Source organism: Oryctolagus cuniculus, chromosome 1 (assembly GCF_051225735.1).
Source record: "Oryctolagus cuniculus isolate XC-2025 breed Fujian yellow rabbit chromosome 1, ASM5122573v1, whole genome shotgun sequence".
NCBI lineage: Eukaryota > Metazoa > Chordata > Mammalia > Lagomorpha > Leporidae > Oryctolagus > Oryctolagus cuniculus.
Genome location: NC_142867.1, coordinates 6,562,596 through 6,587,176, shown reverse-complemented (window position 1 = coordinate 6,587,176; position 24,581 = coordinate 6,562,596). Strand labels below are relative to the sequence as shown.

At 67.5% G+C, this 24,581-nt stretch overlaps 2 protein-coding genes across 6 annotated transcripts; both read right to left on the bottom strand.

Moving 5' to 3' along the window:
* Positions 1-999: 999 nt before the first annotated feature.
* MAP4K2 (mitogen-activated protein kinase kinase kinase kinase 2) lies at positions 1,000-13,998 on the bottom strand. Of its 3 annotated transcripts, none has more exons than XM_089307563.1 (31): positions 13,839-13,998; positions 13,681-13,738; positions 13,404-13,494; positions 13,263-13,327; positions 12,963-13,018; positions 12,615-12,662; positions 12,484-12,526; positions 12,105-12,177; positions 11,888-12,019; positions 11,750-11,812; positions 11,450-11,531; positions 11,237-11,344; positions 10,877-10,955; positions 10,722-10,780; positions 10,499-10,542; positions 10,381-10,419; positions 10,035-10,291; positions 9,283-9,371; positions 9,158-9,199; positions 8,991-9,075; positions 8,830-8,909; positions 8,381-8,441; positions 8,149-8,266; positions 5,747-5,805; positions 5,560-5,663; positions 3,733-3,910; positions 2,436-2,504; positions 2,261-2,347; positions 2,100-2,170; positions 1,949-2,004; positions 1,000-1,873 (listed from the first exon to the last, which is right to left on the bottom strand). In XM_089307563.1, exons 1-31 carry the CDS (start codon positions 13,932-13,934, stop codon positions 1,786-1,788), a joined length of 2,580 nt encoding a protein of 859 aa, XP_089163689.1. In that variant the 5' UTR covers positions 13,935-13,998; the 3' UTR covers positions 1,000-1,785. The 3 variants fall into 3 exon arrangements, with proteins under 3 accessions (XP_089163689.1, XP_089163691.1, XP_089163694.1); XM_089307565.1 differs by having other exon boundaries at positions 10,065-10,291; XM_089307568.1 differs by lacking the exon at positions 12,484-12,526 and having other exon boundaries at positions 10,065-10,291; positions 13,839-13,976.
* Positions 13,999-14,276: 278 nt separating this feature from the next.
* MEN1 (menin 1) lies at positions 14,277-19,364 on the bottom strand. 3 transcript variants are annotated; one of them, XM_070068855.2, is made up of 10 exons: positions 19,222-19,364; positions 18,389-18,849; positions 17,504-17,712; positions 17,243-17,371; positions 16,947-16,987; positions 16,782-16,869; positions 16,250-16,386; positions 15,581-15,716; positions 15,212-15,376; positions 14,277-15,036 (listed from the first exon to the last, which is right to left on the bottom strand). In XM_070068855.2, coding segments are annotated over exons 1-10 (1,830 nt in total). In that variant the 5' UTR covers positions 19,224-19,364; the 3' UTR covers positions 14,277-14,574. The 3 variants fall into 3 exon arrangements, with proteins under 3 accessions (XP_069924956.2, XP_069924957.2, XP_069924958.2); XM_070068856.2 differs by having other exon boundaries at positions 19,210-19,325; XM_070068857.2 differs by having other exon boundaries at positions 19,165-19,271.
* Between the last annotated feature and the right edge of the window lie 5,217 nt (positions 19,365-24,581).

The window sequence follows — 24,581 nt, the reverse complement described above, 5'->3', positions numbered from 1 at the left end:
CTGGGACATTGGAAACGCGTCTGCTCCCCAGGGCTGGCTCCCCATTGCAGCCTGAGTCCCCTCCCCTAGGCACTGGAAGGAGTCAGAGCTGTGAGGCGGGCAAGGGGACCACGGGACGTCTATGGAGCTGCCCGGCACCCGGCCCACCCACGCGTGTCTTCATTCACCAAGCAGTGAATGACCAACCACCGGGCCTGGAGACGTCGCTACTCAGACACTGGCCTTTGAATGCCAGGAGGGTGACAGTGGGGCCAAACTCGAGACCTGACCCATCGTCCACCCTCTCAGACCTGGCCCTGGCTGTGTACCGAGGCCAGCTCCCGCCCTGCCTCCTTGTCCTCCCCCTGCCAGTCAGTGCCGGGCGGCGGGAGGGCTGCAGGCCCTGGAGCACCAGCCCAGGGTCCACAGGAGCGAATGGGCCGGAGCTTGTGGCTCCTGCGGGGGGGACGGCCCTTCGTGAGGGCTGCTCTGGATCCTGGTCACCACCCCGGGTCCTGGCGCTGAGGAGACTCCGGGAATCGAGGCAAAGCTTCCGGGAGAGTGGAACTGAACACTGCGCTGATGGAGCTGGAGTCGCGGCACCGCACCGCGGGCTACGCCGTCACTCGCCACGCCAGTGAGCGCTGGTCACTCCGGCTCCCTGCGAACGTGCCTGGGAATCAGCAAATGATGGCCCAAGGACTTGGGCCCCTGGCCGCCACGGGGGAGACCTGGGCATTCTGGCCATTTGGGAGGGAACCAGTAGACGAAGCTTTCTCTCTCTGTCACAACAGCGAGGTCTGGGCCAAGCCGAGGCCAGGAGCCAGCGACTCCATCCTGGCTTCCAACATGGGTGGCCGGGACACAAGTCCTTGGGCCATCTGCTGCTGCCTTCCCGGGCCCCTTAACAGGAAGCTGGCCCAGAGGCGGAGAGTGGGCCTTGAACGGCACTGGGTCGGGATGCCAGTGTTGCCAGCGGTGGGTAGGCCCAGTGAGTCCCCTCAAATGCACGGATTTCGATTTTGTTTTGCACAAAATAAACTTTTAATTTCGTCCTTTGCGAACTTTCTGAAGCCCCCCTGTGTCTGTCAGACAGACACAGGCGACTCTTCCCGCTGTGGTCCCTCAGTCCTGGCCGGACGCGGGGTACGGATACCGGCGCCGCAGCCGGGAGTCGGGAGCGAGCCCCAGGCCTCGTGAGGGTCCTCACCACGGCGGGCGCTGTCCCGAGGGCTGGATGGAACAGCACCCCCCCCAGCCCCTTCTCAGCCCTTCCAGGGGCTCCCTGCTGAGATCCTACTTGGAGCAGGTCTGCCCCACCCCCACCCCGCCTGCGCCCTCCAAGTGCTAAGCTGCACGGAGGCCCCCACTGCCAGGCTGCGGGCTGATTCTGAGCGGGGCTCCCCGCCCTCCCCCGTGTGTGCACACCACCAACCAGCTGCCCACGCAAGGGGTGCTGGGGGGATGATGGGCTCACCCTCCCGCCCCCAGCCCAGAGGGACCAGCGGAGTAAGACAAACCAGCTTTAATGGCAGATCCCTGTCCCAGGACGGAGCCGGGGGGGGGGGGGGGGGTAGACTCTCGGCAGAATGAGTGGAAAGGAAACGCAGAGTAAAACGGAATGGATGGGCCAGGTCGCCCCCGCCCCCCTGGCGCGGGGCGCAAGAGACCGGGCTGCCGCGGGGACGAGGGGGCGAAGGCGGTTCCCTGTGGTCCAGTTATTGCTGAGGTGTGGGTGGGCTCGGGGCTCCCCGCTCGGCAGCCCCCCCGCGCGGCCCCTGTGGCGGGGGCGGGGCCGGGGGCCGCTCAGTAGGTGCTCTGGTGGCCCGTGAGGATGTAGAGGTTGCTGTGCGCGCCCGGGTTGCCGGTGGGGATGCTCTCCAGGACGATGTCTCTGGGGGGAGAGGAGCCGGGTGAGCCACCGTCCTCGCGGCCCCGGCCCCGGGCCGGCCGTGCGGCCACCGCCTACCTGTGGGCCCCAAGCACTCGGAAGATCCTCGTCTCGTCCGTGATCTCCTGGGTCACCTGGGGAGAGGGACACTGAGCCCATCCCGGCACGTCCTCTCCAGAGACACGGGGACAGCGGCGTGGGCAACGCCAGGCCCCCGAGGCCCGCTCACCTCGTTGGTGTCCAGGCTGCGGCCCTGCAGGCCGTGGCTCCAAAAGGCCAGCACGCTGTCCTGCAGGCACACTGCGGGGCCGGGCAGCCGTGAGCCCTCGCTGACCCACGGCATGCGGCCAGGACGGCCCCCGCGAGGGGCCCCCGCCGCGGCTCACTCACCCACAGTCTCGATGGGGAAGTCGAAGGTCAGCTCGGGGGCCAGTGTGGCTGTGGGCTCGCCCTGCAGGTTGACGATCCTCACGCAGCCTGCGTGGGGGGAGGGGCGGTGGGTGGGGATGGGGTGGCTCCGGCCGTGGAAGCCGCCCCCAGACCCGGCCCCGGGGGGGGCACTCACGTTCAAAGGTGACCAGGACCGTGTCCCTGTCCACCTGGATCACTTGCTGGGCCGAGCCCGGGATCCCCTCTAGAGCAGAGAAGGAAGATCGGGCCTGAGCGAGCAGCTCGAGGACATGGGGGGAGGGGGAGGCAGGCACTTGGCTCTTCCATCTCACTCCACAGCTGGGGACCTGAGGCTCCCACAGGGCAGGCCTAGGGCCTGTGGGGAGCCGGCAAGGGCACTTTGGTGGGGATTAACAATGGAATCCTGGGGTGGGCACCTGTGGCACAGGTGACGCTGTCACACGGACGCCAGCATCCCACATCAGAGCGCCTGGTTCTTGTCCTAGCTGCTGTTTCCAATTCAGCTCCCTGCTAACTGGCTGGGGAAGGCGACAGCCCAAGTGCTCGGGGCCTGGCCACCCACATGGGAGACCCAGAGTTCTGCTCCTGGCTTTGGCTCGGCCCCAGCCCTGGCCTCTGCATGCATTTAGAAGATCTCTCTGTAGATGACGATCTCTCTGTCTCTCCCTCCATCTTTCAAATAAGTCTTTCGTTTTCGTTTAGCTCCATCTGTGTCTCCCACATGGGCGGCAGGAGCCCAAGCACGTGGGTCATCTTCCACTGCTTTTCCAAGCATTAGCAGGGAACTGGATTGGAAGTGGAGCAAAAAGGGACCAGCATTCGTGACACAGCAGGTTAAGCTGCCACCTGCAGGGCTGGCGCCCCATGTGGGCGCCAGTTCAAGTCCCGGCTGCTCCACTTCGACCCAGCTCCCTGCTGTGGCCTGGGAAAGCAGTAGAAGACGGCCCGAGTGCTTGGGCCCCTGCATCCATATGGGAGACCAGGAAGAAGCTCCTGGCTCCTGATCAGCGCAGCTCTGGCTATTGTGGCCAACTGGGGAGTGAACCAGCGGATGGAAGACCTCTCTCTCTCTCTCTCTCTCTCTCTCTGCCTCTCCTTCTCTCTCTGTATAACTGTGACTTTCAAGTAAAATAAACAAAAATCTTAAAAAAAAAAAAAAAAAGAAGAAGAAGAAGAAGAAGAAGAGAAGAGTGACGTCCCACGTGTGGGGCCCTGGCACCAGGAGGGCGCTGGCCCTGGTGCACCCTCCCTTGGCCGCTGAGTGCCTGACCGTCACGACACCCACTGCCCGCCCAGACCCCCCTCTGTCCCCAGCAGCGTCTGCCCAGCCCGTGGGCTAATGCAGTCCTTCCAGACCCCACCCGGCCGCCCCCGGCCACAGGCGTCCGCGGAGGCCCTGAGCGCCTGCTGCCTCCCCCTCGCTCTCTCTCCTTGCCCCCGCCCCCGCTCACCTGGCGGGGTGAGGATGTCGGGCGTCAGGCCGGCCTCCAGGGGCAGGATGTGGAAGAGGACGCGGCAGCCCGGCCCCTCCGGGCCCTCGGCCCCCACGCACACCTGCGGCAGCTCCTTCCCGTCCAGCACCAGCGGCTCGAGCATCCCGACCGGGCTGGGCAAGGGGCTGGAGAAGTTCTGGGGGTGGGGGTGGGCGACAGCAGCAGGTTCAGGCCGCCATTGCGCCCCCTAGACCCTCCTGCACCTGCCGGGGGGCCTGGGGTGTCCCCCACCACCCCTAGGCCTTCCAACACCTGCCGGGGGGTCCCGGGGGTGTCCCCCGCCGCCCCTAGGCCCTCCAACACCTGCCGGGGGGCCCGGGGTGTCCCCCGCCGCCCCTAGGCCTTCCAACACCTGCCGGGGGGCCCGGGGTGTCCCCCGCCGCCCCTAGGCCCTCCAACACCTGCCGGGGGGCCCGGGGTGTCCCCCACCGCCCCTAGGCCTTCCAGCACCTGCCGGGGGGCCCGGGGGTGTCCCTCACCACCCCTAGGCCCTCCAACACCTGCTGGGGGGCCCGGGGTGTCCCCCGCCGCCCCTAGGCCCTCCAACACCTGCTGGGGGGCCCGGGGTGTCCCCCGCCGCCCCTAGGCCCTCCAACACCTGCCGGGGGGTGCCGGGGTGTCCCCCACCGCCCCTAGGCCCTCCAACACCTGCGGGGGGGTGCCGGGGTGTCCCCCACCGCCCCTAGGCCCTCCAGCACCTGCTGGGGGGCCCGGGGTGTCCCCCACCACCCCTAGGCCCTCCAGCACCTGCGGGGGGGTCCCGGGGTGTCCCCTGCCGCCCTTAGGCCTTCCAGCACCTGCCGGGGGGCCCGGGGGTGTCCCCCGCCGCCCTTAGGCCCTCCAACACCTGCGGGGGGGTGCCGGGGTGTCCCCCACCGCCCCTAGGCCCTCCAGCACCTGCTGGGGGGCCCGGGGTGTCCCCCACCACCCCTAGGCCCTCCAGCACCTGCGGGGGGGTCCCAGGGTGTCCCCTGCCGCCCTTAGGCCTTCCAGCACCTGCCGGGGGGCCCGGGGGTGTCCCCCGCCGCCCCTAGGCCCTCCAACACCTGCGGGGGGGTGCCGGGGTGTCCCCCACCGCCCCTAGGCCCTCCAACACCTGCGGGGGGGTGCCGGGGTGTCCCCCACCACCCCTAGGCCCTCCAGCACCTGCCGGGGGGCCCGGGGGTGTCCCCCACCACCCCTAGGCCCTCCAGCACCTGCCGGGGGGGTCCCGGGGTGTCCCCCACCGCCCCTAGGCCTTCCAGCACCTGCCGGGGGGGTCCCGGGGTGTCCCCTGCCGCCCTTAGGCCCTCCAACACCTGCTGGGGGGCCCGGGGTGTCCCCCGCCGCCCCTAGGCCCTCCAACACCTGCTGGGGGGCCCGGGGTGTCCCCCGCCGCCCCTAGGCCCTCCAACACCTGCGGGGGGGTGCCGGGGGGTCCCCCACCACCCCTAGGCCCTCCAGCACCTGCTGGGGGGCCCGGGGTGTCCCCCACCACCCCTAGGCCCTCCAGCACCTGCCGGGGGGCCCGGGGGTGTCCCCCACCGCCCCTAGGCCTTCCAGCACCTGCCGGGGGGTCCCGGGGTGTCCCCCGCCGCCCTTAGGCCCTCCAACACCTGCGGGGGGGTCCCGGGGTGTCCCCTGCCGCCCTTAGGCCCTCCAACACCTGCGGGGGGGTCCCGGGGGTGTCCCCCACCGCCCCTAGGCCCTCCAGCACCTGCCGGGGGTCCCGGGGGTGTCCCTCACCACCCCTAGGCCCTCCAGCACCTGCGGGGGGATCCCGGGGGGGTCCCCCGCCGCCCCTACCTTGAGCAGCAGGAACTTCTGCAGTGGCTCGTACCACTGCAGCAGGAGCAGGCTGGCGGGCAGGGCAGCCAGCAGGAAGGTGCTGCCCGTGTAGGGGTTCCGCACTGCGAGAGGGGCGTGCGGTGGGCACCGGGTCAGGCCTGTGTCCCGTCCCCGCCCGGCCCGGCCCCGCCCGGCCCACTCTTACCCACGCGACACTGGAGGCAGCCTTTGGTATCAGGGATCTTGGTGGACAGGGCGAAGCGCCTGCGGGGTCACAAGCAGGGCACACGTGTGTCCCAGGTGGCACTGGTGGGCACTCAGGAGGCTCGGAGAGACACAGTGACAGCTCCGCAGCCGGGGGCGTCTCCCCCGCCGAGGCCAGGGGTCGTGGTCACAGAATTCCAGGGGTCGTGGTCACAGAATTCCAGGGGTCGTGGTCACAGAATTGGCCCCAGCTCGGTGCGGCGGGGAACCAGTCCCTTCACCTCTGTGCTACAGGGGCCCCGGGAAGAGCGCACACACTCGCAGCGCTCCTGTCCTCTCTTCTACCTGCTCTGAGCCTCCGCGAGCCCCCGGAGGCAAAGGCCCGCCGCTCCCCTCCGCTCCCGGCCCATTTCACAGATGGGCAAATGGGCCCAGGGAGGCCACAGGACGCCAGGTGGCAAGCGGTGTGTTCTCGGCCACTGCCTCTGAGGCCCGTGGGCGGACTCCTGGGGCTGCCTGGGAGAAGTGGTGGGAGTGGCGGGTGCTCGTCCCCTGGGGAACGGGGTACGCAGTGGCAGCCCTGCCGCCTCCTCCCCGCGACCCTGGCGGCCCCTTCTGCAGGGACGGGGCCACACTGAGAGGAAGCGGACGCCCGCCCTCCGCCCTCCCTCTCCCTGGGTCTCCACCGCTCTCACCCCCCCCCGCCCCCCGCTGGCCCTCCCCGGGGTCAGAAGCACACATTTCTGTATTTGTTTTTCCCTGCAGACAATTCCGGTTTCCCGCTCTTTACCCTCGAAGGGGACCCCGGGACTGCGTGATTTCCTAACAGGCCGGGAGCTGCCTGTGACTCGGTGGGACTCTGTGGGGCCCGCTTCCTGCAGGTCCTGGGCCACGGCCCAGAGGCCACCGGGCTCCAGATGCAGCACCGCACTGAGCACCACAGGAAGGGCCCAGCCCGCCCGGCTCCCCACGGGCGCCGCCCCTGGCCGCCGGGTCCTGGCAGCACCTGAGCCCGCAGCCGCATCCAGCCCTGGACCGCCGGGAGCGCCCTCTTGCCCATCCAATAAGCATCTTAGGGGCGGCGAAATGGAGGAAGCTCCACCCCCGGCTCTGACAGCTCTGTCCTCCCCGGTGCCCCAGCCGGCAGCCATCCTCCACGCCTCTCTCCCATCCTCTACGCCTCTCTCCCATCCTCCACGCCTCTCTCCCATCCTCCACGCCTCTCTCCCATCCTCCACACCTCTCTCCCATCCTCCATCAGCCCTCAGGAAATCCTGCCCAGGACCTGGCACTGGCCAGCCGTGCTCCTAGGCTGCTGCCCCCACGTCCCTGGGCCGCTCCATCACCTTGCCCAGGTCCCTGCCCACACAGCACGTTCTCAGGGCTGGCGCTGTGGTGCTGCCCACTGAGCTGCAACACCCAGCAGCCCCCCTCGGAGCGCTGGCTTGAGCCCCGCTGCCCCACTCGCAGTCCACACATGAAGCTGCAGGCCCGCGCCCAGCCTCCTGCCCCGCGCTCCAGGCCTCGGGCCGGGCTTCTGTAGTCCCGGATGGACCTTCTGCCCAGAACACTGCTTGGCCACGCAAGGTGCCAGCGAGGTGCTCACTCACTCACTCACTCTGCTCCCACGGCCCCGCCCCGCGCCGGCTCACAAAGCCCGAGGCTGACAGGTTCTCTCTCTGGAACGCTCCTTGGCTCAGCCGGTCCCCCCCCCGCCTCCAACAGTCCCCAGGTCCTGCCAGTCCTGCGGCTCGGGCTGGGCTGCCTGGGTCTCACCATGCCTCAGCCTGGCCCCCACCGCCTCCTTTCCGTGCGCCGGCCTGGCCGCCTCCCCTCCCCCACGGCCCCCTTCCCGGCATGCACCCAGCCAACAGCTGCCTCTCGTCTGCCAGCGCTTCCTGTCGGCGAGACGACCCGGGTCCTCCTCCCTCAGGCCCTGCTCTGGGTTTGGCTCTGGGTGGGCACATCCTCAAGCTGGACCCACAGGGACCAGCCCAGGGACTCCCGTGGGAGCAACACGGAAACTGAGCTTCCGGTCCCACTGGACACGTCTCACGGGACGCGGGCCTGGGACCACCACGGGCAGCCACCGCCTGAGCAGAGAGCCCCCGTGAGCGTGAAGGCAACGAGGAAACAGCCGAGAGATGCAGGTACCAGCAGGCCTGGATCCAGCTGAGCCTGAAGCCAGCCCCACTCCGGACCCCGGAGTCGTTTAAGACACGAAGAGAAGGATCCTTGGAGGGTACTCCCTGCGCAGGCCAAATCCTGGCCTGGCTGCACTTCCGCTTGGGCTGCTGCCCCTCCTGCAGGGCAGCCCAGATCCCCACTGCCCCGCCCAGCCCACCCTGCTCCCCGCCCCAGCCCGCCCTCGCCTCCCCCAGCCCTGCACAGCCGGGCCCCCACCTGGGGATGATGCGCTGGGTGAGGCGGTTGGTGGGGATGGAGAGAGGAACCTGCCGCTGGAGCCTGCGCTGCTCAAACAGGCCGGGGAGGTCGTGGGCCCAGATGTGCGTGGATTTCCCTGCCGGGGAGGGCGGGAGAGGGGGCTGGATGAGAGCCGGCGGCGGCGGGCGGGCAGTGGGCAGGGGGCAGGGGGCAGGTGCGGGGGTGGGAGGGGGCGGCCTGCCCCTGGTACCTGAGAGTGACAGCAGCACGTTGTTCACACAGTAGAGCCAGGAGCAGCGGTGTGAAATCAGCTGCGGGACACAAGGCACGGGGCAGCTCAGCACCGGCCCCCGGCCCCCGGCCCCCAGCCCCCTGGGCCCCCTGGGCCCCCGCCCCCCCGGCCCCCGGGCCCCCAGCCCCCCGCCCCCCGGACCCCCAGCCCCCCGCCCCCCGGACCCCCACCCCCTGCCCCCCGGCCCCCGGCCCCTGCCCCCCAGTCCCCCCCGCCTCCCATCCCCCAGCCCCTGGGCCCCCGGCCCCCCGCCCCCCAGGTCCCCCGGCCCCCCGCCCCCCAGCCCCCAGCCCCCGGACCCCCAGCCCCCCCGCCCCCCAGCGCCCCGTCCCCCAGGCCCCCCGCCCCCCGGGTCCCCCGGCCCCCCCCAGCCCCCAGCCCCCCGCCCCCCGCCCCCCGCCCCTCACCTTCTCCAGCGTGTCCTCGTGCAGCTCGTGTAGGTTGAGGGTGTAGACACCCTCCTCGGCCCCCACCACCAGGAACTGGTCTGCGGGTTTGGGGACGGGGTCAGAGGTCACCAGGGCCTCTGACAAGGGACCCCGCTCCTGCCCCCGCCTGCCCCGCCTACCCCGAGTCACAGGGTGGACCCAGGTGACCGCGGCATGGATGCGCAGAGGACAGCCGTTGAACACCTTGGAGAAGCAGGCGCCCATCTGCGGAGGGGCCAGAGGCTGATGAGGGGGTGCAGGGGTGCTGCAGGCGGGCCGCAGGGCTGTAGGGTGGCGGGGCACTCACGTGTACTTTGGGGGTCGGGGGGAGCCCGTGGCAGGACGACCTCTGGGATGGAAGGAAGTGGGGGAGGGAGTGAGCCCGGGTGACACTCCCGCTGCCTACCGCCCGCCTCCCCAGGGCACCCTCACCTCGGGGTCCTCTCTCTGCTTTATGGTGGACCAGGCGGCGGGCAGCAGTGGGGAGCTGTCAGGGGCTGCTGGAGACAGGGGCAGGGTTCCTGCAAGCACCGGTCCCCGTGACTTCCGGCCCCAGTGACACACACACACCCCGCACCCCACACCTGCTCCTGGCCTCCCACACCCGGGCTCAGTCACACACACACACACACACACACACACACACACCCCACACCTGCTCCTGGCCTCCCACACCTGGACCTCAGTCACACACACACACACACACACACCGCACCTGCTCCTGGCCTCCCACACCCGGGCTCAGTCACACACACACACACACACACACACACACCCCGCACCTGCTCCTGGCCTCCCACACCAGGGCTCAGTCACACACACACACACACACACACACACCCCGCACCTGCTCCTGGCCTCCCATACCCGGGCTCAGTCACACACACACACACACACACACACACACCCCGCACCTGCTCCTGGCCTCCCTCACCCGGGCTCAGTCACACACACACACACACACACACACACCCCGCACCTGCTCCTGGCCTCCCTCACCCGGGCTCAGTCACACACACACACACACACACACACACACACCCCGCACCTGCTCCTGGCCTCCCTCACCCGGGCTCAGTCACACACACACACACACACACAAACACCCCGCACCTGCTCCTGGCCTCCCACACCCGGGCTCAGTCTCACACACACACACACACACACACACTAACACCCCGCACCTGCTCTGGCCTCCCTCACTCGGGCCTCACCCGAGAGGCTGGTAGGAGAATCCTCAGCCTCAGGCTGGGCAGGGGGCGGCCCCGAGAAGGGGGCCCGCTTGATGGTCCCCGTGGCATCGTCCGGGGAGTCCAGCTCCTGGCAGGAGGGCGAGGCCCGGCCGGGCTGCTGCAGCAGGTACCCAGGACCCCCCGGCGGCCCCCGCTCAGCCGGCTCCACGTGCACCTGCAGGCCCTCGGCTGGCCGGATGGTCAGGCTCCTGCGGGGGGGTGGGGGGGGAGGCGTGATACGCCACTCCCCGGGGGCACCCAGGCCTGGCTGCCCCCTGCCCGGCCCCCAGCCTGTCACCTTTCCTCCAGGGCCTCCTGGACCGACTGCAACAGGCTCCTGGGGGTGGGGGGGAGGGGTCAGAGGTCAGCCTGGGGCTGCCCCAGCCCCTCCCCACGCCTCCCTCGCCCTCACTCACCCACTGAGCTCCTCCTTGCCCAGTAGTGTCCACTCTTCCTCCCACTGGGGAAGCCGAGGCAGAGAGAGGCACCATGAGACAGCGGCCACGAGACGGGCAGCAGGGGCGGGGGGAGGGTGATGGGCAGGAGGCTCGGGAGAGCCGGCCAAGGACAGGGCAGGGGCCCAGGGGCCCGGGCAGCCCCTGCCCTACGTCCGCGAGCGCCCCCGGGCCTGCCCCTCACCGGCTCGTTCAGTGGGTCCGTTTCCTTCCTGCGCGGGGCGCCGAATTTCACCTGGTGGACTGGGGTGCCGGGAGCACGGGGGTTAGGGGCTCAGGGTGAACGCCCACGCTCAGGCCAAAGCCGTGCATACGGGGGCTCCCCGCCCCCACACTCACACTGGATCTCCGACGGAGTCCTCTCGGCAGCGCCGTGCTGCCCCCGGGAGTGGATGGTGTCTGGGAACATGTCGTAGGTCTAGGACAGAGCGTGGAGCGGGAGGGCCGCCGGGGGCTTCGCACGCAGCCACCACAGCCCCCAGACTACCGTCAGATCAGACGGCATGCCCACCCCCCAAGTGAGGAAGCTGGCGCCGAGCAGGACGCTACCGAGGGGGGTGGGTGCCAGGGAGGCCAGATCCAGCCCGGCAGGGATTCCTAACGGGTGGGCTCATCCGGGGAAGCCCCAGGGCCAGCCCGCACGGCCTTGGGCTCCTCCGGCCGGGTCACCCTGGGACAGCTTCCCCAGCCCGCTCTTACCTCCAGCTCGCAATCTTCGGGGGAGGGGGTTCCCAGGTGGGGGTCACTGGCCTTGTCCAAGAGCTGCGTGAGGAGGGCCCGAGGGAGCTGCTGGGTGGTGAACGGGTGCTGCAAGATGGAGACGGCGCTGCCCAGGTCGGCCCCGCTCCACCAGGCCCTGATCCCGTGGGGGGGGGGGGCTTGGCCCCGCCCTCGGCCCAGCCCCGCCCCCACCTGCAGCAGCCTCTCTGCCGTTGGCCTCTTCTTGGGGTTCTTGGTCAGGGCCAGCTTGAGGAAGTGGTGAAAATTCTGGGTCCTAGTGGGCACAAGAGCACCCCCGCCCCGCCCCCGGGTCCAGGTTAGCCCTTTTGCAGGGGGCCGCCTGCCACCCCCCAGAAGCGGCCCCTGGGCCCAAGCGACAGCGCTGTTGCAACCCAGGGCTCCTGCATCACCAGCCTCCTGCCCGCCCAGGGTCCTGGGCCCGGGGGCTCGCTGTGGCGGCTGCGGCTGGCGGAACCGGGGCAGGGCCCTCACCAGCGGGCCTTGTCCCTCAGCTTGGGCGGCTGGAAGCTGCTCTTGGACATCAACATCAGGGCCCTGCGGAGGGCACAGGGTTAAGGCGGACGTCTAGGTCGGGGCGAGGGTCAGGCAGGAGGCCGGTGTGGGGCTGACCTCATGGGGTGCAGGTGGAACAGCGGTGGCTGCAGCTCGCCCAGCTCGATGGCCGTGATGCCCAGGGCCCAGACGTCGCACAGCTCATTGTAGCCGCCTTTGCGCTCCACGGCGGCCACCTCCGGGGCCATCCTGGAGTCAGGGTCACAGATGGGACGGCCTGGGGGTCGCCAGTGGAGGCCCCCCCCGTCCCCTCTGCCACAGGCGCCCCCCTCACCAGTACGGGGTCCCGATGAAAGATCTCCTCTTGGCCACGGACGCCGTGAGCTCGCCTGACACCCCAAAGTCAGCTGGGGGAAGAAAGCTCAGGCTGCCACTCCCCCCACCCCCCACCGGAGCTCAGGATGCACCTGGTGGAGGCGCCCACGGCTCCCACAGGCCCAGGCACGGGCAGGCCCTCCTCCTGAGCAGGGTCAGGCACCCTGCACCCGGCCCCCTGCCTGACTGCCTGCCAGCGCCGGACACGCTCAGCCCTCCAGCCGCGAGCAGAAAGGGGTATCCGTTTCTAGGCTCCACGGCCAAGGCGCCATGCCCCAGGACACCGGCCCGCGCCCAGGCTCCTCACCCCGAGGGCGTCCCGGGGTGGGGGTACTGACCCAGCTTGACGTCTCCCTGGAGCGTGAGCAGCAGGTTGGCGCCCTGTGGGGACGCGGGAGAGAGCATCCGGCCCTGCCCACCCCCCCAGGCCGCCTCCCCCCTCCCCCAGCCCCCCCAGCCAGACCCCTACCTTGATGTCTCTGTGTATCTTCCCTTGAGAGTGCAAGTGATGCAGGCCCTGGGGACAAGCAGGGGGCCCTGAGGGCAGCGCCCCAGCACGCTCCCCTCTGCTGAACCCCTCTTGCCAGTGGGGCCCCCCACCCAAGCCGCTTCCTCCTCCCCTCTCCCCAAACAGGAAGTGACTGAGCCAAGAGGGAAATGGGCTACTTCCGGCAACAGGGCTGGGGCACCTTCTCCCCCCACCCCCGGGACCGCAGCCCCTCGGGGCCAGCCCTGCTTGGGGCTCTCCACCCACGGGGGCGGGGGCCTCCGCCCGTGTCCTGGGGCTGGGGCTGAGAGCACCCTCGGGTCCGGCTACCTTCAGTGCCTCCCGACACACGTAGGCTATCTGCCGCTCCTCCAGGGGCCCGGTGGCTGAAAGGGAGAGGGAGGGCTGGGGCCAGGCGCCGGCCGTGCCAGGTGGCGGCGGCGCTGGCCATGCCCCCTCCCAGCAGGGTCTGGGACAGGAGCCCAGAGATGGACAGCGTTCCTCTCAAGGTCACACAGCCAGCCGGTCAGCAATGGAGAGCAGCCCAGGTCCAGGCCCCCCCCCCCGCCGCTGCACCCCGGCTCTCCTCCGGCGCCCCCTGGGGCGAGGCGGGGAGGCCAAGGCCCTCACCGTGGTAAATCTCCTGCAGGGACCCCCCGCCACAGAACTCCATGCAGATCCACAGACGGTCATTCCTGGGGACACAGAGCCGGCGTGGGCACACGGCAGGCCGCCGCGGGGCTGCCGGGGTGCGCGCACGAGCGGCCTCACCTGAGGTAGCTGCCGATGTAGGCCACCACGTTGGGGTGGCGGCACTCCCGCAGGATGGTGATTTCCTGCTGGAGAGAGCTGATGTCGTCTCCTGGGGAGCACAGGGCGTCACTGGGTGGGGGGGTGCACGCAGGGGTCGCCCTGACTCAGTACCGCCATCTGCAAAATGGGCACGCAGCGCCTCCCTCCCTCCCGGCCCGACAGGTGCCCTGCCTCGCAGGGGGTCTCCGCCCCTCAGACGCGCGCGCGGGCGCGCAGGCCCCGCCCGGGCCCTCACCTGGGTCCAGCTTGACTATCTTCACGGCGGCCAGTTCGGACGTGACCGTGTCGCGGGCCTGCGGGGACGGAGCGGGGCAAGTGGGCTGAGGAGGGGGCGGGGCTGGGGGCCGGATCCGCGGCGGGGCGCCCTGCCCCCGGCGCTCCCGCGCGGCGCACCTTGTAGACGTCGCCATAGGTCCCGGCCCCCACGCGCTGCAGCAGCTCGAAGCGGTCCCGCGGGTCCTGCAGCGACACGTCCCGCAGCAGCGCCATGGCCCGGCGCCGGGCGGGCGCGAGCTGCGGAGCCGGCGCTGCGCGGCGCGGGCGGGCGGGGCCGGGCGGGCGCGGGCGGCCCGGGGCGGGGCCAGCGGGGCGGGGCCAGCGCCAGCCGGGGGCGGGGCCAGCGGGGACGCCCCGCCGCCCGGCCGGGAGGGGGCGCCCGCGGGCCGGCCCTGCGCGGCGCGGGAGAGCCCCGAGGCCGGGGCGGAGCTTGGGTCCAGCACGGACCTCTGGTTCCTCACGCCCCGCCCCACAGGTCCAGCGCTCCGAGGCCGAGAGGGGGCGGTCCACTTCCTACCCCACCCCCAGTTTCCCAAATGAAACAAGGACATGTGCTTTTACTTTTTTTTTTTTTTAAACAAAATGTATTCATTTCCTCGGAACTGAAAAATAAATCTATGTACAAAACAGGAGAGTTCAGGCTTCCTCGCGGGCCCGCTGGTGGGCTGCACGTCGGGAGGGTCCTGCTCTGATCTGGGGCCAGTCTCGGGGGGAGGGGCGCTCGGGGTTCACGGGCGGGGGCTCCACCGGGACTCGCAGGTCCTGCAGGCGGACCTAAGTTCTAGGGGCGGGGGCTCGGGCCCCCAGGGCCTCTCCCGGGCAAGGTGCGCCCCGGCCCCAGGCACGGCCGCGCTCAGAGGCCCTTGCGCTGGCGTTTGAGGAAGGACAGCGTGTAGTCGCTGGGCGCCGACACCTTCTGCTTCTTCATCTGCACCTGCGACTGCGCCGTGAGCTGCAGCTTGATGGCGCTCGAGTTGATCTTCGTGGCCACCAGCAGCTCCTTCATGCCCTTCATCTTCTCGCTCTGGAAAGTGAGCACCGGGCCGTCCGGCGGCGGCGAGGCCGCGGGCGCGGGCGCCGGGGCAGCGCCCGGGACAGTCCCTGCGGGCTTCCGTGGGGGAGCCGCCGCCGGCGCCGCCGCCTGTCCGGGGCCCGGAGCCTTGTCCAGCGCGGGCTTCTTGGGCGGCGGCGGCTCCTCGGGCTTGGACTCGCGCCGCGGGCCCCGCCGCCGGCCTTCCCGGGCCTCCTCGCCCCAGGGTTCCTCGGCCTCGGCCGCCTCGGCCTCGCGGCTCACGATGTGCACCTTCTGCCGCACCTGGGCCGGCGGGGAGAGCGGGCTGAGGGGCTGCAGGCCCAGCCATGGCCGCTGCTGCACCCAGGGGTCCCGGGGCCACGGCTGGTGCCGGCTCCGCGCCGCGCGCAGACGTGCTCAGTCTAAGGGGGGGGTGTCCCTGCGGCTGCAGCCGGCCAGAGACACACTCCGCCCTCACCTGTCCTTCGAAGCGGCCCAGGGACTGCACCAGGAAGGTGGCCCAGCCCACGTGCAGCACGGGCGTGGGGCTGCCCTCCTCCCACTTGCAGATGCCGTCGTAGAACCGCAGCAGGTGGGCGAAGCACTCGGGGTCCTGGAGGGCGGAGCCCTGGCTCTGGGTGCCCTGGGCGCCGGGACGAGGGGCACGGGTCACACTCCCTTCCGCCGTAGCCCTGCAAGGCCACGCCCCCACCTGGGCACGGAGCCCTGGCCCACCCCAAACTGGAGGAGGAGCCCTGGCCGTGAGGGAGGTGGGATTCTCCCCATTCACCGGAAGACAAAGGGTCCCACACAAGACCCTCGGCTGGCCCCGGCCCCCGCCGGTCACCTGGTTCTGCTCGCCCGGCCGCTCCTCGCCCGTCTCCAGCAAGCTGGCCGCCTCCTTCAGCAGGTTGGGGATGACGTCATTGGCCACCTCAAAGAACTCCTTGTAGATCTCCTCGTCCTCGCGGCAGTAGTTGTAGCTGCGAGAGCAGTGGGGAGCCGTGGGGTCTCGGCCTTGCGGGCGCCCCTAGCGCCTGGTGGAGACGGGCCCGGGTCTCGGCCCTGCGGGCGCCCCTAGCGGCCTGGTGGAGACGGGCCCGGGTCTCGGCCCTGCGGGCGCCCCTAGCGGCCTGGTGGAGACGGGCCCGGGTCTCGGCCCTGCGGGCGCCCCTAGCGGCCTGGTGGAGACGGGGCCCGGGTCTCGGCCCTGCGGGCGCCCCTAGCGGCCTAGAGGAGACGGGCCCGGGTCTCGGCCCTGCGGGCGCCCCTAGCGCCTGGTGGAGACGGGCCCGGGTCTCGGCCTTGCGGGCACCCCTAGCGGCCTGGTGGAGACGGCCTGGGTTCCTTTTCCCGGGTCGCTACAAGGCCCAGGTGTGTGGGCGGAGTCTGCGCTCCAAATCCAGAGTCAGCCCGCCCTCGCCAGGGCAGGAGGCAGGGGGCCCAGGGTGGAGGACGGGGCGGGGCTTGGGTGGGCGGAAGGGGGGTGGGCGGAAGACCCTGGCGGGAGTCTCACTCCTGGATGACAGTGGCTGTGTCCGCCCAGGCCTGCAGGGCCTCGCGCACGTTGCGGTTGCGACAGTGGTAGCCGGCCAGGTACATGTAGGGGTAGATGTGCTCGTCCCGGTAGTAGGCCTTGGCCGAGGCGATGCCCTGGGGGGGGGGGGGGCAGCAGAGCCTCAGAGAGGCGGCCCAGCAGGCCACACCCAGGAGGGCAGCAGGAGTCCCCACGAGTCCCCCACCTCCACCTCCTCTCCCTGCTGCCCCCAACCCACGGCTCCTCCCTGCGTCTGCCGGGCTGCCTGCTGAGGCCTGGCCCAGACTGCAGGGGCGGGCAGTGGAGACCCCCACAGAGCAGGCCCCCGGGAGGGGAGGGCGTGCCCCGCCCCCTCCCCCAGACCCGGCCTGTTTCTCTCCCTGGCTTTCCCACGTGCTCGATGCTGTCAACAGTGCAGCGGCTGGGGTGGGCGATACCCCTGCACACAGGCTCTCCTCACCTGCCCCTCCCACTCCCCAGCAGCAGATCCCAGCCAGACTGGGTGCCCCACCTTGTGGTAGAGGGTGAGCGGGTCTGGCCGGCCAGGCGTGGGCTCCAGCTCCTCCAGGTCTGCCAGGTTCCCTAGCGCCATGGGGTACCTGGGAAAGCACACGCGTGCAGGCTGCTCTCTGCCCCCCAGCCCTCCAGGCCTGTCCGGGCCAGGGCCCCCACTGACCTTTCCAGATGTCCCAGGTCATACAGGAGCCACAGCAGCTTCTAGGGGCCAAAGGAGAGCGTTAGGAGCTGGGTGGGGGGATGGGGGTCCTCAGCTCCTCAGGCAGAGGTGGGGTCCAGAACCCCCGGGGACCCCTCCCGCCAGCTGGCCAGGGCCGGAACCCAGAAGCCAACCCTCTAACGTACGAGAGCGCTTTCCTACGTCAATCCCACTGTCCCCCACGGCCTTCCTCGCCCATTTCACAGAGGGGGGAGGGGAGCTCAGGGAGGGCCGGGGCTGCCCCCCCCCGCGCGCACCTGCTGCAGCTGCAGCAGCTCCAGCGAGTCCGTGTGCAGGTCGATGGAGGGGTTGATGGCGCACACCATAAACGCCACCTCCATCTTGCGGTCGCAGCGCATGTAGGACCCTTTCAGATACAGCCAGCTCTAGGAGGGGACAGAGCAGCCGTCAGGTTGGCAGGCAGCAGGGGGTGTGTCAGGGCTGGCCACGGCGGGGGGCGTGTCAGGGCTGGCGGGGGGGGGGGGCGGGGGGGCGGAGGGGGGCTGGGGGCACCGCACCCGCTCGGCCACGCCGGCGTTCACCGTCTGGCCCCTGCGGTCCTCATTGCCCTTGCCGTGCCAGGTGACCTCGGCCGTCTGCTCCCCGTTGGGCCCGAACACCACCCAGGCGTGATCCTCGGACAGGGCCAGGTGCACATCCCGGAGGCCCAGGGCCTGGCAGGCCCCCACCACTGCAAAGGCCACACCGGAGCTGTCCAGTTTGGTGCCTGTGGAAGGGGCGGTCCCATCAGAGGCTCCTTCGGGCTTTGGTGGGTGACACGAGGCCTGGTGGTGACGGGCCGTGCACCCCCACCCCTCGCCTCCTGGTGTTCAGAGCCGCTCCCTCCCCATGGACACCCCCTCCCCCAAAAAGAGACCTTTCTGGGTCTCCGACAGCTCCCCCAGTGGACCCTGCTGTCTCTCTGCAACCATAAGGGGCCCCCCATTTCACTGCACCCACACAACAGGGGCAGCAAAGACAAGGACCCTCTGGCCAACGCCTTCCGGCACACGGCACCACCAGGCACTCCTAACATCTCTGCCGCCTTGTCCTGCCCAGCCCAGGAGCAGCACAGGGCACCAGGACGCCTCTGCTGTCCACCGGGCTCTCACGAGCAAGCGCCTTCCAAGTCGCTTTCTGTCTCCTTGTCCCCCGACACCTCCCCAGTCGGCAGTCGCCCTCGCCGTCTCCCGCTGGGCTGCAGGACCCCCGGGGCAGCGCTGGGGGTGGGGTCTCCGGCGCACCACTTCCCCTCTCTGGTCTCCTCCCCTCCCGGCCAAGGGAGAAATGACACCTGGCCCAGGTCGCAAGGCTCACAGGTCTCCAAAGAGCCCCGTCACCCACACAGAGGCGGCCCGGGGGGCGCGGGAGCCTCCGTGCCCTCGCCACCTGCCGCCTCCAACCTGTGATGAAGCTGAAGAGGGACTGGATGTGGGCCCGGTCCTTGAAGTAGGAGCGGCTGAGGCTGTTCCAAATGACGTCGGACACCTTCTTCACCAGCTCGCGGCTGGAGACGCCGCCCTCCCGCGGGTACAGGGACAGGTCCACGGCGCCTCGGATCTGCGCCGTGAAGCGGGCGTAGAGGGCGGCGATGATGGACAGGTCGGCCACCGGGAAGTAGGTGAGGCCGCCGGGCGGGTCGGGCGCCGGGCTCGGCTGGAAGGTGAGCTCGGGCACGTTGGTGGGGATGACGCGGTTCACGGCCAGGAAGTGCTCCACGAAGCCCAGGACCAGGGAGAGGAGCACCAGGTCCGGCTCCTCCCGGCCCAGCTCGGCGGCGAACAGGCGCACCACGTCGTCGATGGAGCGCAGCGGGAACAGCGTCTTCTGTGCGGCCTTCAGCCCCATGGCGGCGGGCGGCGGCCTGCGGGCGAGCGCGGGACGGAGGCAGGGTCGGCCGGCGCCCCCTCCCAGGCTCGGCCCCGGCTCCACCCCGCCGACGCACACACACGCCCCCTTCCCCTGCTCTCCCCGGCTCCCCGGCTCCCGCCGCCGAGACCCCTCAGCCGCAGCACCGAGGCCTCCCTCTCCCCTGCAACCCAGAGACCCCTCCCCAGCCCCGCCGGGGGTGCGGCCCAAGGACCACCCCCCCCGAAGTCCACCAATGGCCGTCCCGCTCACTCTCTACAAATGCACCCCCGACCCCCTAGAGTGCGTCCGGAAGTTGCCCCCAGCCAACCCCCAAATCCGAAGGAGAGTCCTAGCCGCGGTCCCCCGCGCCCACCTCCGCGCTTACATCCCACACAAGGCACCGCGGCGCCCGCCGCCTGGAGCCTGCTGGGAAATGGAGTCCCGCCCCCCTCGCGCCGCACTGCCTGCCGGGAGGTGGAGTCCGACGCCGGCCTCTGCCCCCGCCGAGCCTTGAAATGGTGGCGCGCCGGTGGCTCGCGGTGGCTTGTGGGAGTGGTAGTCCCGCCGCTCTGGGCGCCCCAGCAGGCGTCACCTCTCATTGCTTTTCCCAGACCAGGTAGGAAGAGGCGCCGAAGTGCCTTCTGGGAGTTGTAGTCCGGGAGGGGCCGGGTGGCTCACGGGTGTCTGCCCTCTGGAGATTGCGTTATCAGGAGAGGCGAGTGGGGACCTTCAGGCACGACTTGCGTGTGAATGTGTCTCGTCACGTCAGTGGGATCTTTCTCAGGACCCATTAACAAGGCAATGTGGCGGCCCCGTGTCCAGCAGCGAATTCTTCCGGATCCCGCCCAAGAGGACATCTAACAGGAGCAGAGTGGACGCTGGGCAGAACCCCGCAGGGCTGCCATCCCGTATGGGCGCCGGTTCGAGTCCCGGCAGCTCCAGCTCCTGCAAACGCTCCTGGGAAAATGAGGAAGATGGCCAGGTGCTCGGGCCCCTGTACCCGCGTGGGAGACCTGGAAGACGCTTCTGGCTTCTAGTACGGCCTACCAAAGCGCTGGCTGTTAAATAAATTTTTTTTTAATATTTACTTATTTTATTTGAAAGGCACAGTTACAAAGAGAGTGAGTGAGTGGGAGAGAGGAGAGATCTTCCATTCAGTGATTCACTCCCCAGATGGCCACCAGGGCTGGGCAAGGTGCAGACCAGGACCCGAGAGCTTCTTCCAGGTCCCCCCCCCCCCCATGGGTGCAGGAGCTTGAGGACTTGGGCCAACCTCTGCTGCGTTCCCAGGTGCATTAGCAGGGAGCTGGACTGGAAGTGGAGCAGTGGGACTCGAACCGGCGCCCACACGGGATGCCGGCCTGCAGGCAGCGGCTTAAGCTTCTAGCCACACTGGTCCCCCACAGAGCAATTTCTACAGCCTCATTCAGTCTTTCATTATTCATTCAACAAAGAGCTTTCTATTTGGTACCGAGCCCCGGGGCATAGCAGTGAAAATGGGTAAAATACTCGCCCTACTTCACCTCCGGGTTTCTTCTTTGGCCTCAAAGCTCACAGCTTAGTCTGTTTTTTAATTTTTTTTTTTTTAAGACAGGCAGAGTGGACAGTGAGAGAGAGAGACAGAGAGAAAGGTCTTCCTTTGCCGTTGGTTCACCCTCCAATGGCCGCCACGGCCTGCGCGCTGTGCTGATCCGAAGCCAGGAGCCAGGTGCTTCTCCTGGTCTCCCATGGGGTGCAGGGCCCAAGCACCTGGGCCATCCTCCACTGCACTCCCTGGCCACAGCAGAGAGCTGGCCTGGAAGAGGGGCAACCGGGACAGAATCCGGCGCCCCGACCGGGACTAGAACCTGGAGTGCCGGAGGATTAGCCTATTGAGCCGTGGCGCCGGCCAACAGCTTAGTCTAATCACAAGGAAATATCCAGCAAATCCAAACTGATGGCATTCTGACAAAATAACTCACTAGTTCTCCTCAAAGACACCCATGTCAGGGCCTGCACTGTGGCTTACAGGCTAAGCCTCCACCTGCGGCACCGGCATCCCATATGGGCGCTGGTTCGAGTCCCAGCTGCTCCACTTCCCATCCAGCTCTCTGCTGTGGCCTGGGAAAGCGGTAGAAGATGGCCAGAGTGCTTGGGCCCCCGCACCCGCATGGGAGACCCGGAAGAACCTCCTGGCTTCCAGCTTTGGATCAGCTGAGCTCTGGCTGTTGCAGCCATCTGGGGAGTGAACCAGTGGATGGAAGACCTCTGATTCTCTCTCTCTCTCTCTCTCTCTGTCTCCCCCTCTCTCTGTCACTCTGGCTCTCAAATAACTAAAATATTGTTAAGAATAAAAGAAGTACCCGTGTCGGGGGTTGGCGTGGTGCAGCAGGTTACTGCCACTGGTGAGGCTGGCTTCCCATGTCGGAGCGCTGGCTTGGGTCCCAGCTGCTTGGCTTCTGATCCAGCCCCCTACCAACACTCCTGGGAAGTCTTCAGATGATGACCCAAGCGCTTGGTCCCTGTTACCCATGAAGGACACCAGGATGGAGCTCCTGGCTCCTGGGTTGGCCTGGCCCAGACTTGGCTGTTGCTGTCATTTGAGGAGTGAGCCACCAGCCAGAAGATAGATTGATCTCTCTCTCTCTCTCTCTCTCTCTCTCTCTCTCTCTCTTGCTCTTCCTGTCAAATAAAGAATTCTTTCTTTTTTTTTTTTTTTATTTTTTGACAGGCAGAGTGGACAGTGAGAGAGACAGAGAGAAAGGTCTTCCTTTGCCGTTGGTTCAGCACTGCGCTGATCCGATGGCAGGAGCCAGGAGCCAGGTGCTTTTCCTGGTCTCCCATGGGGTGCAGGGCCCAAGCACTTGGGCCATCCTCCACTGCACTCCCTGGCCACAGCAGAGAGCTGGCCTGGAAGAGGGGCAACCGGGACAGAATCCGGCACCCCGACCGGGACTAGAACCTGGTGTGCCGGCGCCGCTAGGCGGAGGATTAGCCTAGTGAGCCGCGGCGCCGGCCCTGAATTCTTTTTTTTTTTATGTGTCAAGGTCATGAAAGACAGGGAGATCCAAACTCTTGCAATGAGACCAAGATAAAGGACAGGCAAATGCAACGCGGGCCTCCGGCATGGATTCTGCCACAGAAGGGCGTCCATGGAAAACTGGTGCACAGGGAGACCCGCTGTCCCAGCTTGCGCAGGCCCGAGGGGATTCATGGGCACAGAGTTTCCTATTCTAAAACCAGCTGTGGCGTGGGCGTTGGGGACCCCAGCATCCCAGATCAGAACACTTGGCTCCAGTTGGGCTCCTCCGCCTATATCCGGTTCTTGCAGACGCACAGCCTGGGAGCCAGCAGTGATGGCCCGAGTGCCTGGGCCCCTGCCACCCACGTGGGAGGCCCGGATGGAGCTCCTGGCTCCTGGCTCCAGCCTGGCCCCGCCCTGGCTGTTGGGGCATTTGGATGGTGGATCAGTGGAGAAAAGATCTCTGTCTGTTCTCTCTGCTTCAAATAAAAATGAAAACAAACATACTGGCTACGTCCGGGAGCTCCACAAGTGAAATCAAATAAAATCTATGACTGGGTTAATAACAGTTGTCTCTTAAGGATTTTTTTGTTTGGCTGGTTAAGATTTATTTATTTGAAAGGCAGAGTTACAGAGAAGCAGAGAGAGAGAGAGAGAGAGGTCTTCCATCCGCTGGTTCACCCCCCAGATGGCCACAATGGGTGGAGCTGGGCCAGGCCAAACCCAGGAGCCAGGAGCCAGGAGCTTCTTCCAGGTCTTCCAAGTGGGTGCAGGGGCCCAAGGACTTGGGCCATCTGGGGCTGCTTTTCCCAGGCACATTAGCAGGGAGCTGGATCAGAAGTGGAGCAGCCGGGACTTGAACCGGTGCCCATATGGGATGCCAGGGCTGCAGGAAGAAACTTAGCCTACTATACTACAGTGCCAGCCCCATAGGTTATATTCCTGACAAGAAAGATTTTAATCTGAATTTATTGAGGAAACCATTAGGTGTGAATCCAAGGTCGTTCTCTAGAACTGGTTTGGAGCCTTGGCAATGTGACAGAACAGGGAGGAAGAGGACTTGTTCTGGGTTAAGAGAGACTGAAAGACAGGACAGGGGCTGGTGCTGTGGGCAGTGGGTTAATGCTCTGGCCTGAAGCACCAGCATTCCATATGGGCGCCAGTTCGAGACCCGGCTGCTCCACTTCTGATGCAGCTCTCTGATGTGGCCTGGGAAAGCAGTAGAAGATGGTCCAGGTCCTTGGGCTCCCACACCCGCGTGGGAGACCCGGAAGAAGCTCCTGGCTCCTGGCTTCGGATTGGCTCAGCTCTGGCTGTTGCGGCCATTTGGGGAGTGAACCAGTGATGGAAGACATTTCTCTGTCTCTCATTCGCTCGCTCGCTCTCACTGTAACTCTACCTCTCAAGTAAATAAATAAATATATATAAAGAAAGGAAGAACAGTAACCTGCCGTCTCTGTTCTGGAGGCTGGAAGTCAGGTTTGGTTGCTGGCAGGCACGGCTCCTCCCGAGGCCCGGGAGGGAAGCAGCTGCTCTGTGCCTCTCCCCAGCTTCCGGGGTTGCCAGAGCACCACCCCAGTCTTTTTCTTTCTTTCTTAAGATTTATTTATTTTTATTCGAAAAGCAGAGTGACAGAGGGGAAAAACTCCATCTTCCATCTGCTGGTTCACTCCCCCAATGGCCACAGAGGCGGAGGTTGACTCAGGCTCAGGGGTCTGAGTCAGGGGCCAGGAATTCCAACTGGGTGTCTCCCACGCACGTGCAGGGGCCCAAGGACTCGGGCCATCTTCTGCTGCTTTCCCAGGCCACAGCAGAGAGCTGGATGGGAAGAGGAGCAGCCGGGACTCGAACCGGCAGCCATATGGGATGCCGGCACTGCTGGCAGTGGCTTTACCTGCTATGCTACAACACAGGCTCTGAGGTTTTTGTGAATCTCATTACAGATGGGAAAACTGAGGCTTAGGGCAAGGTGGCATGCTGGCGTAGCAATCTTACCCACGAGGGCATAGCTACCCCAGAATCCAGGTCGTCTGACTCAAGCCTGGGCTCCTATCCAGGCCGTAGGATTCCACGGACAGCTTCCAACTCCCATTCCCAACTAGGTTCCTCGGTGCTGGCCGCTAGGATTAGGGCCCACCACGAGCCTCAGGGCTCGGTCCCCTGCCCCGGGCCTGCCTAGTCCAGCATTGAAGCCCGGGTTTTTCCCAACCACGGACAGTCCAGCTAAGAACAAGTGGGACGCCTCCCAGCTGCCAATACCTGGGTGGGGGCCGCAGGGTGCTGGAGCGCCTAGCTGCAGCCCCCAGGTCTGCTTCTAGCCCTCTCTGGCCTGCTCTGTGACCTGCGGTACCTGGGCACTCAGGTACAAGGTGGCAGGCGTGGGTGGAAGACTAGAGCCAAGTGGGAAATTGGCTTCCTGCTGAGCCATGGCCCAGTTCTGCCCAAGGCCACAGCTGATGTCAGGTGCACCATGCTGGCCCGGGGGTGCTCACCCTGACTGCTGCTGGGGCTCTGGGCACCTGCAGGAGTGTCCCCCAGTTCTCGAAAGCACACAGAAGCACTGTCCGTAACAGCCGCACTCTTCCCTCCATGGCATCCCCCACTTTTTTTTTTTTTTTAATTTATTTGAAAGGCAGAGCTTGAGAGGCAGAGAGAGAGAGTGAGTCAGTCTTCCATTCACTGGTTCACTTCTCAAATGGTCACAATGGCTGAAGCTGGGTTCACCTGAAGCCAGGAGCCAGGAA

Coding starts and splice junctions, on each gene's coding strand:
- MEN1 (XM_070068855.2), bottom strand. Junction 16,988..17,242: donor AGCTGCTGCAGCTGCAGCAG/GTGCGCGCGGGG, acceptor TTTGGCCCCTAG/AAGCTGCTGTGGCTCCTGTA. Junction 15,377..15,580: donor GGCCGGGCGAGCAGAACCAG/GTGACCGGCGGG, acceptor CCCGGCGCCCAG/GGCACCCAGAGCCAGGGCTC.
- MAP4K2 (XM_089307563.1), bottom strand. CDS start 13,934: ATGGCGCTGCTGCGGGACGTGTCGCTGCAGGACCCGCGGGACCGCTTC. Junction 5,806..8,148: donor ACCCAGCGCATCATCCCCAG/GTGGGGGCCCGG, acceptor GTGACCCCGCAG/GCGCTTCGCCCTGTCCACCA. Junction 5,664..5,746: donor CTGCCTCCAGTGTCGCGTGG/GTAAGAGTGGGC, acceptor CCCCTCTCGCAG/TGCGGAACCCCTACACGGGC.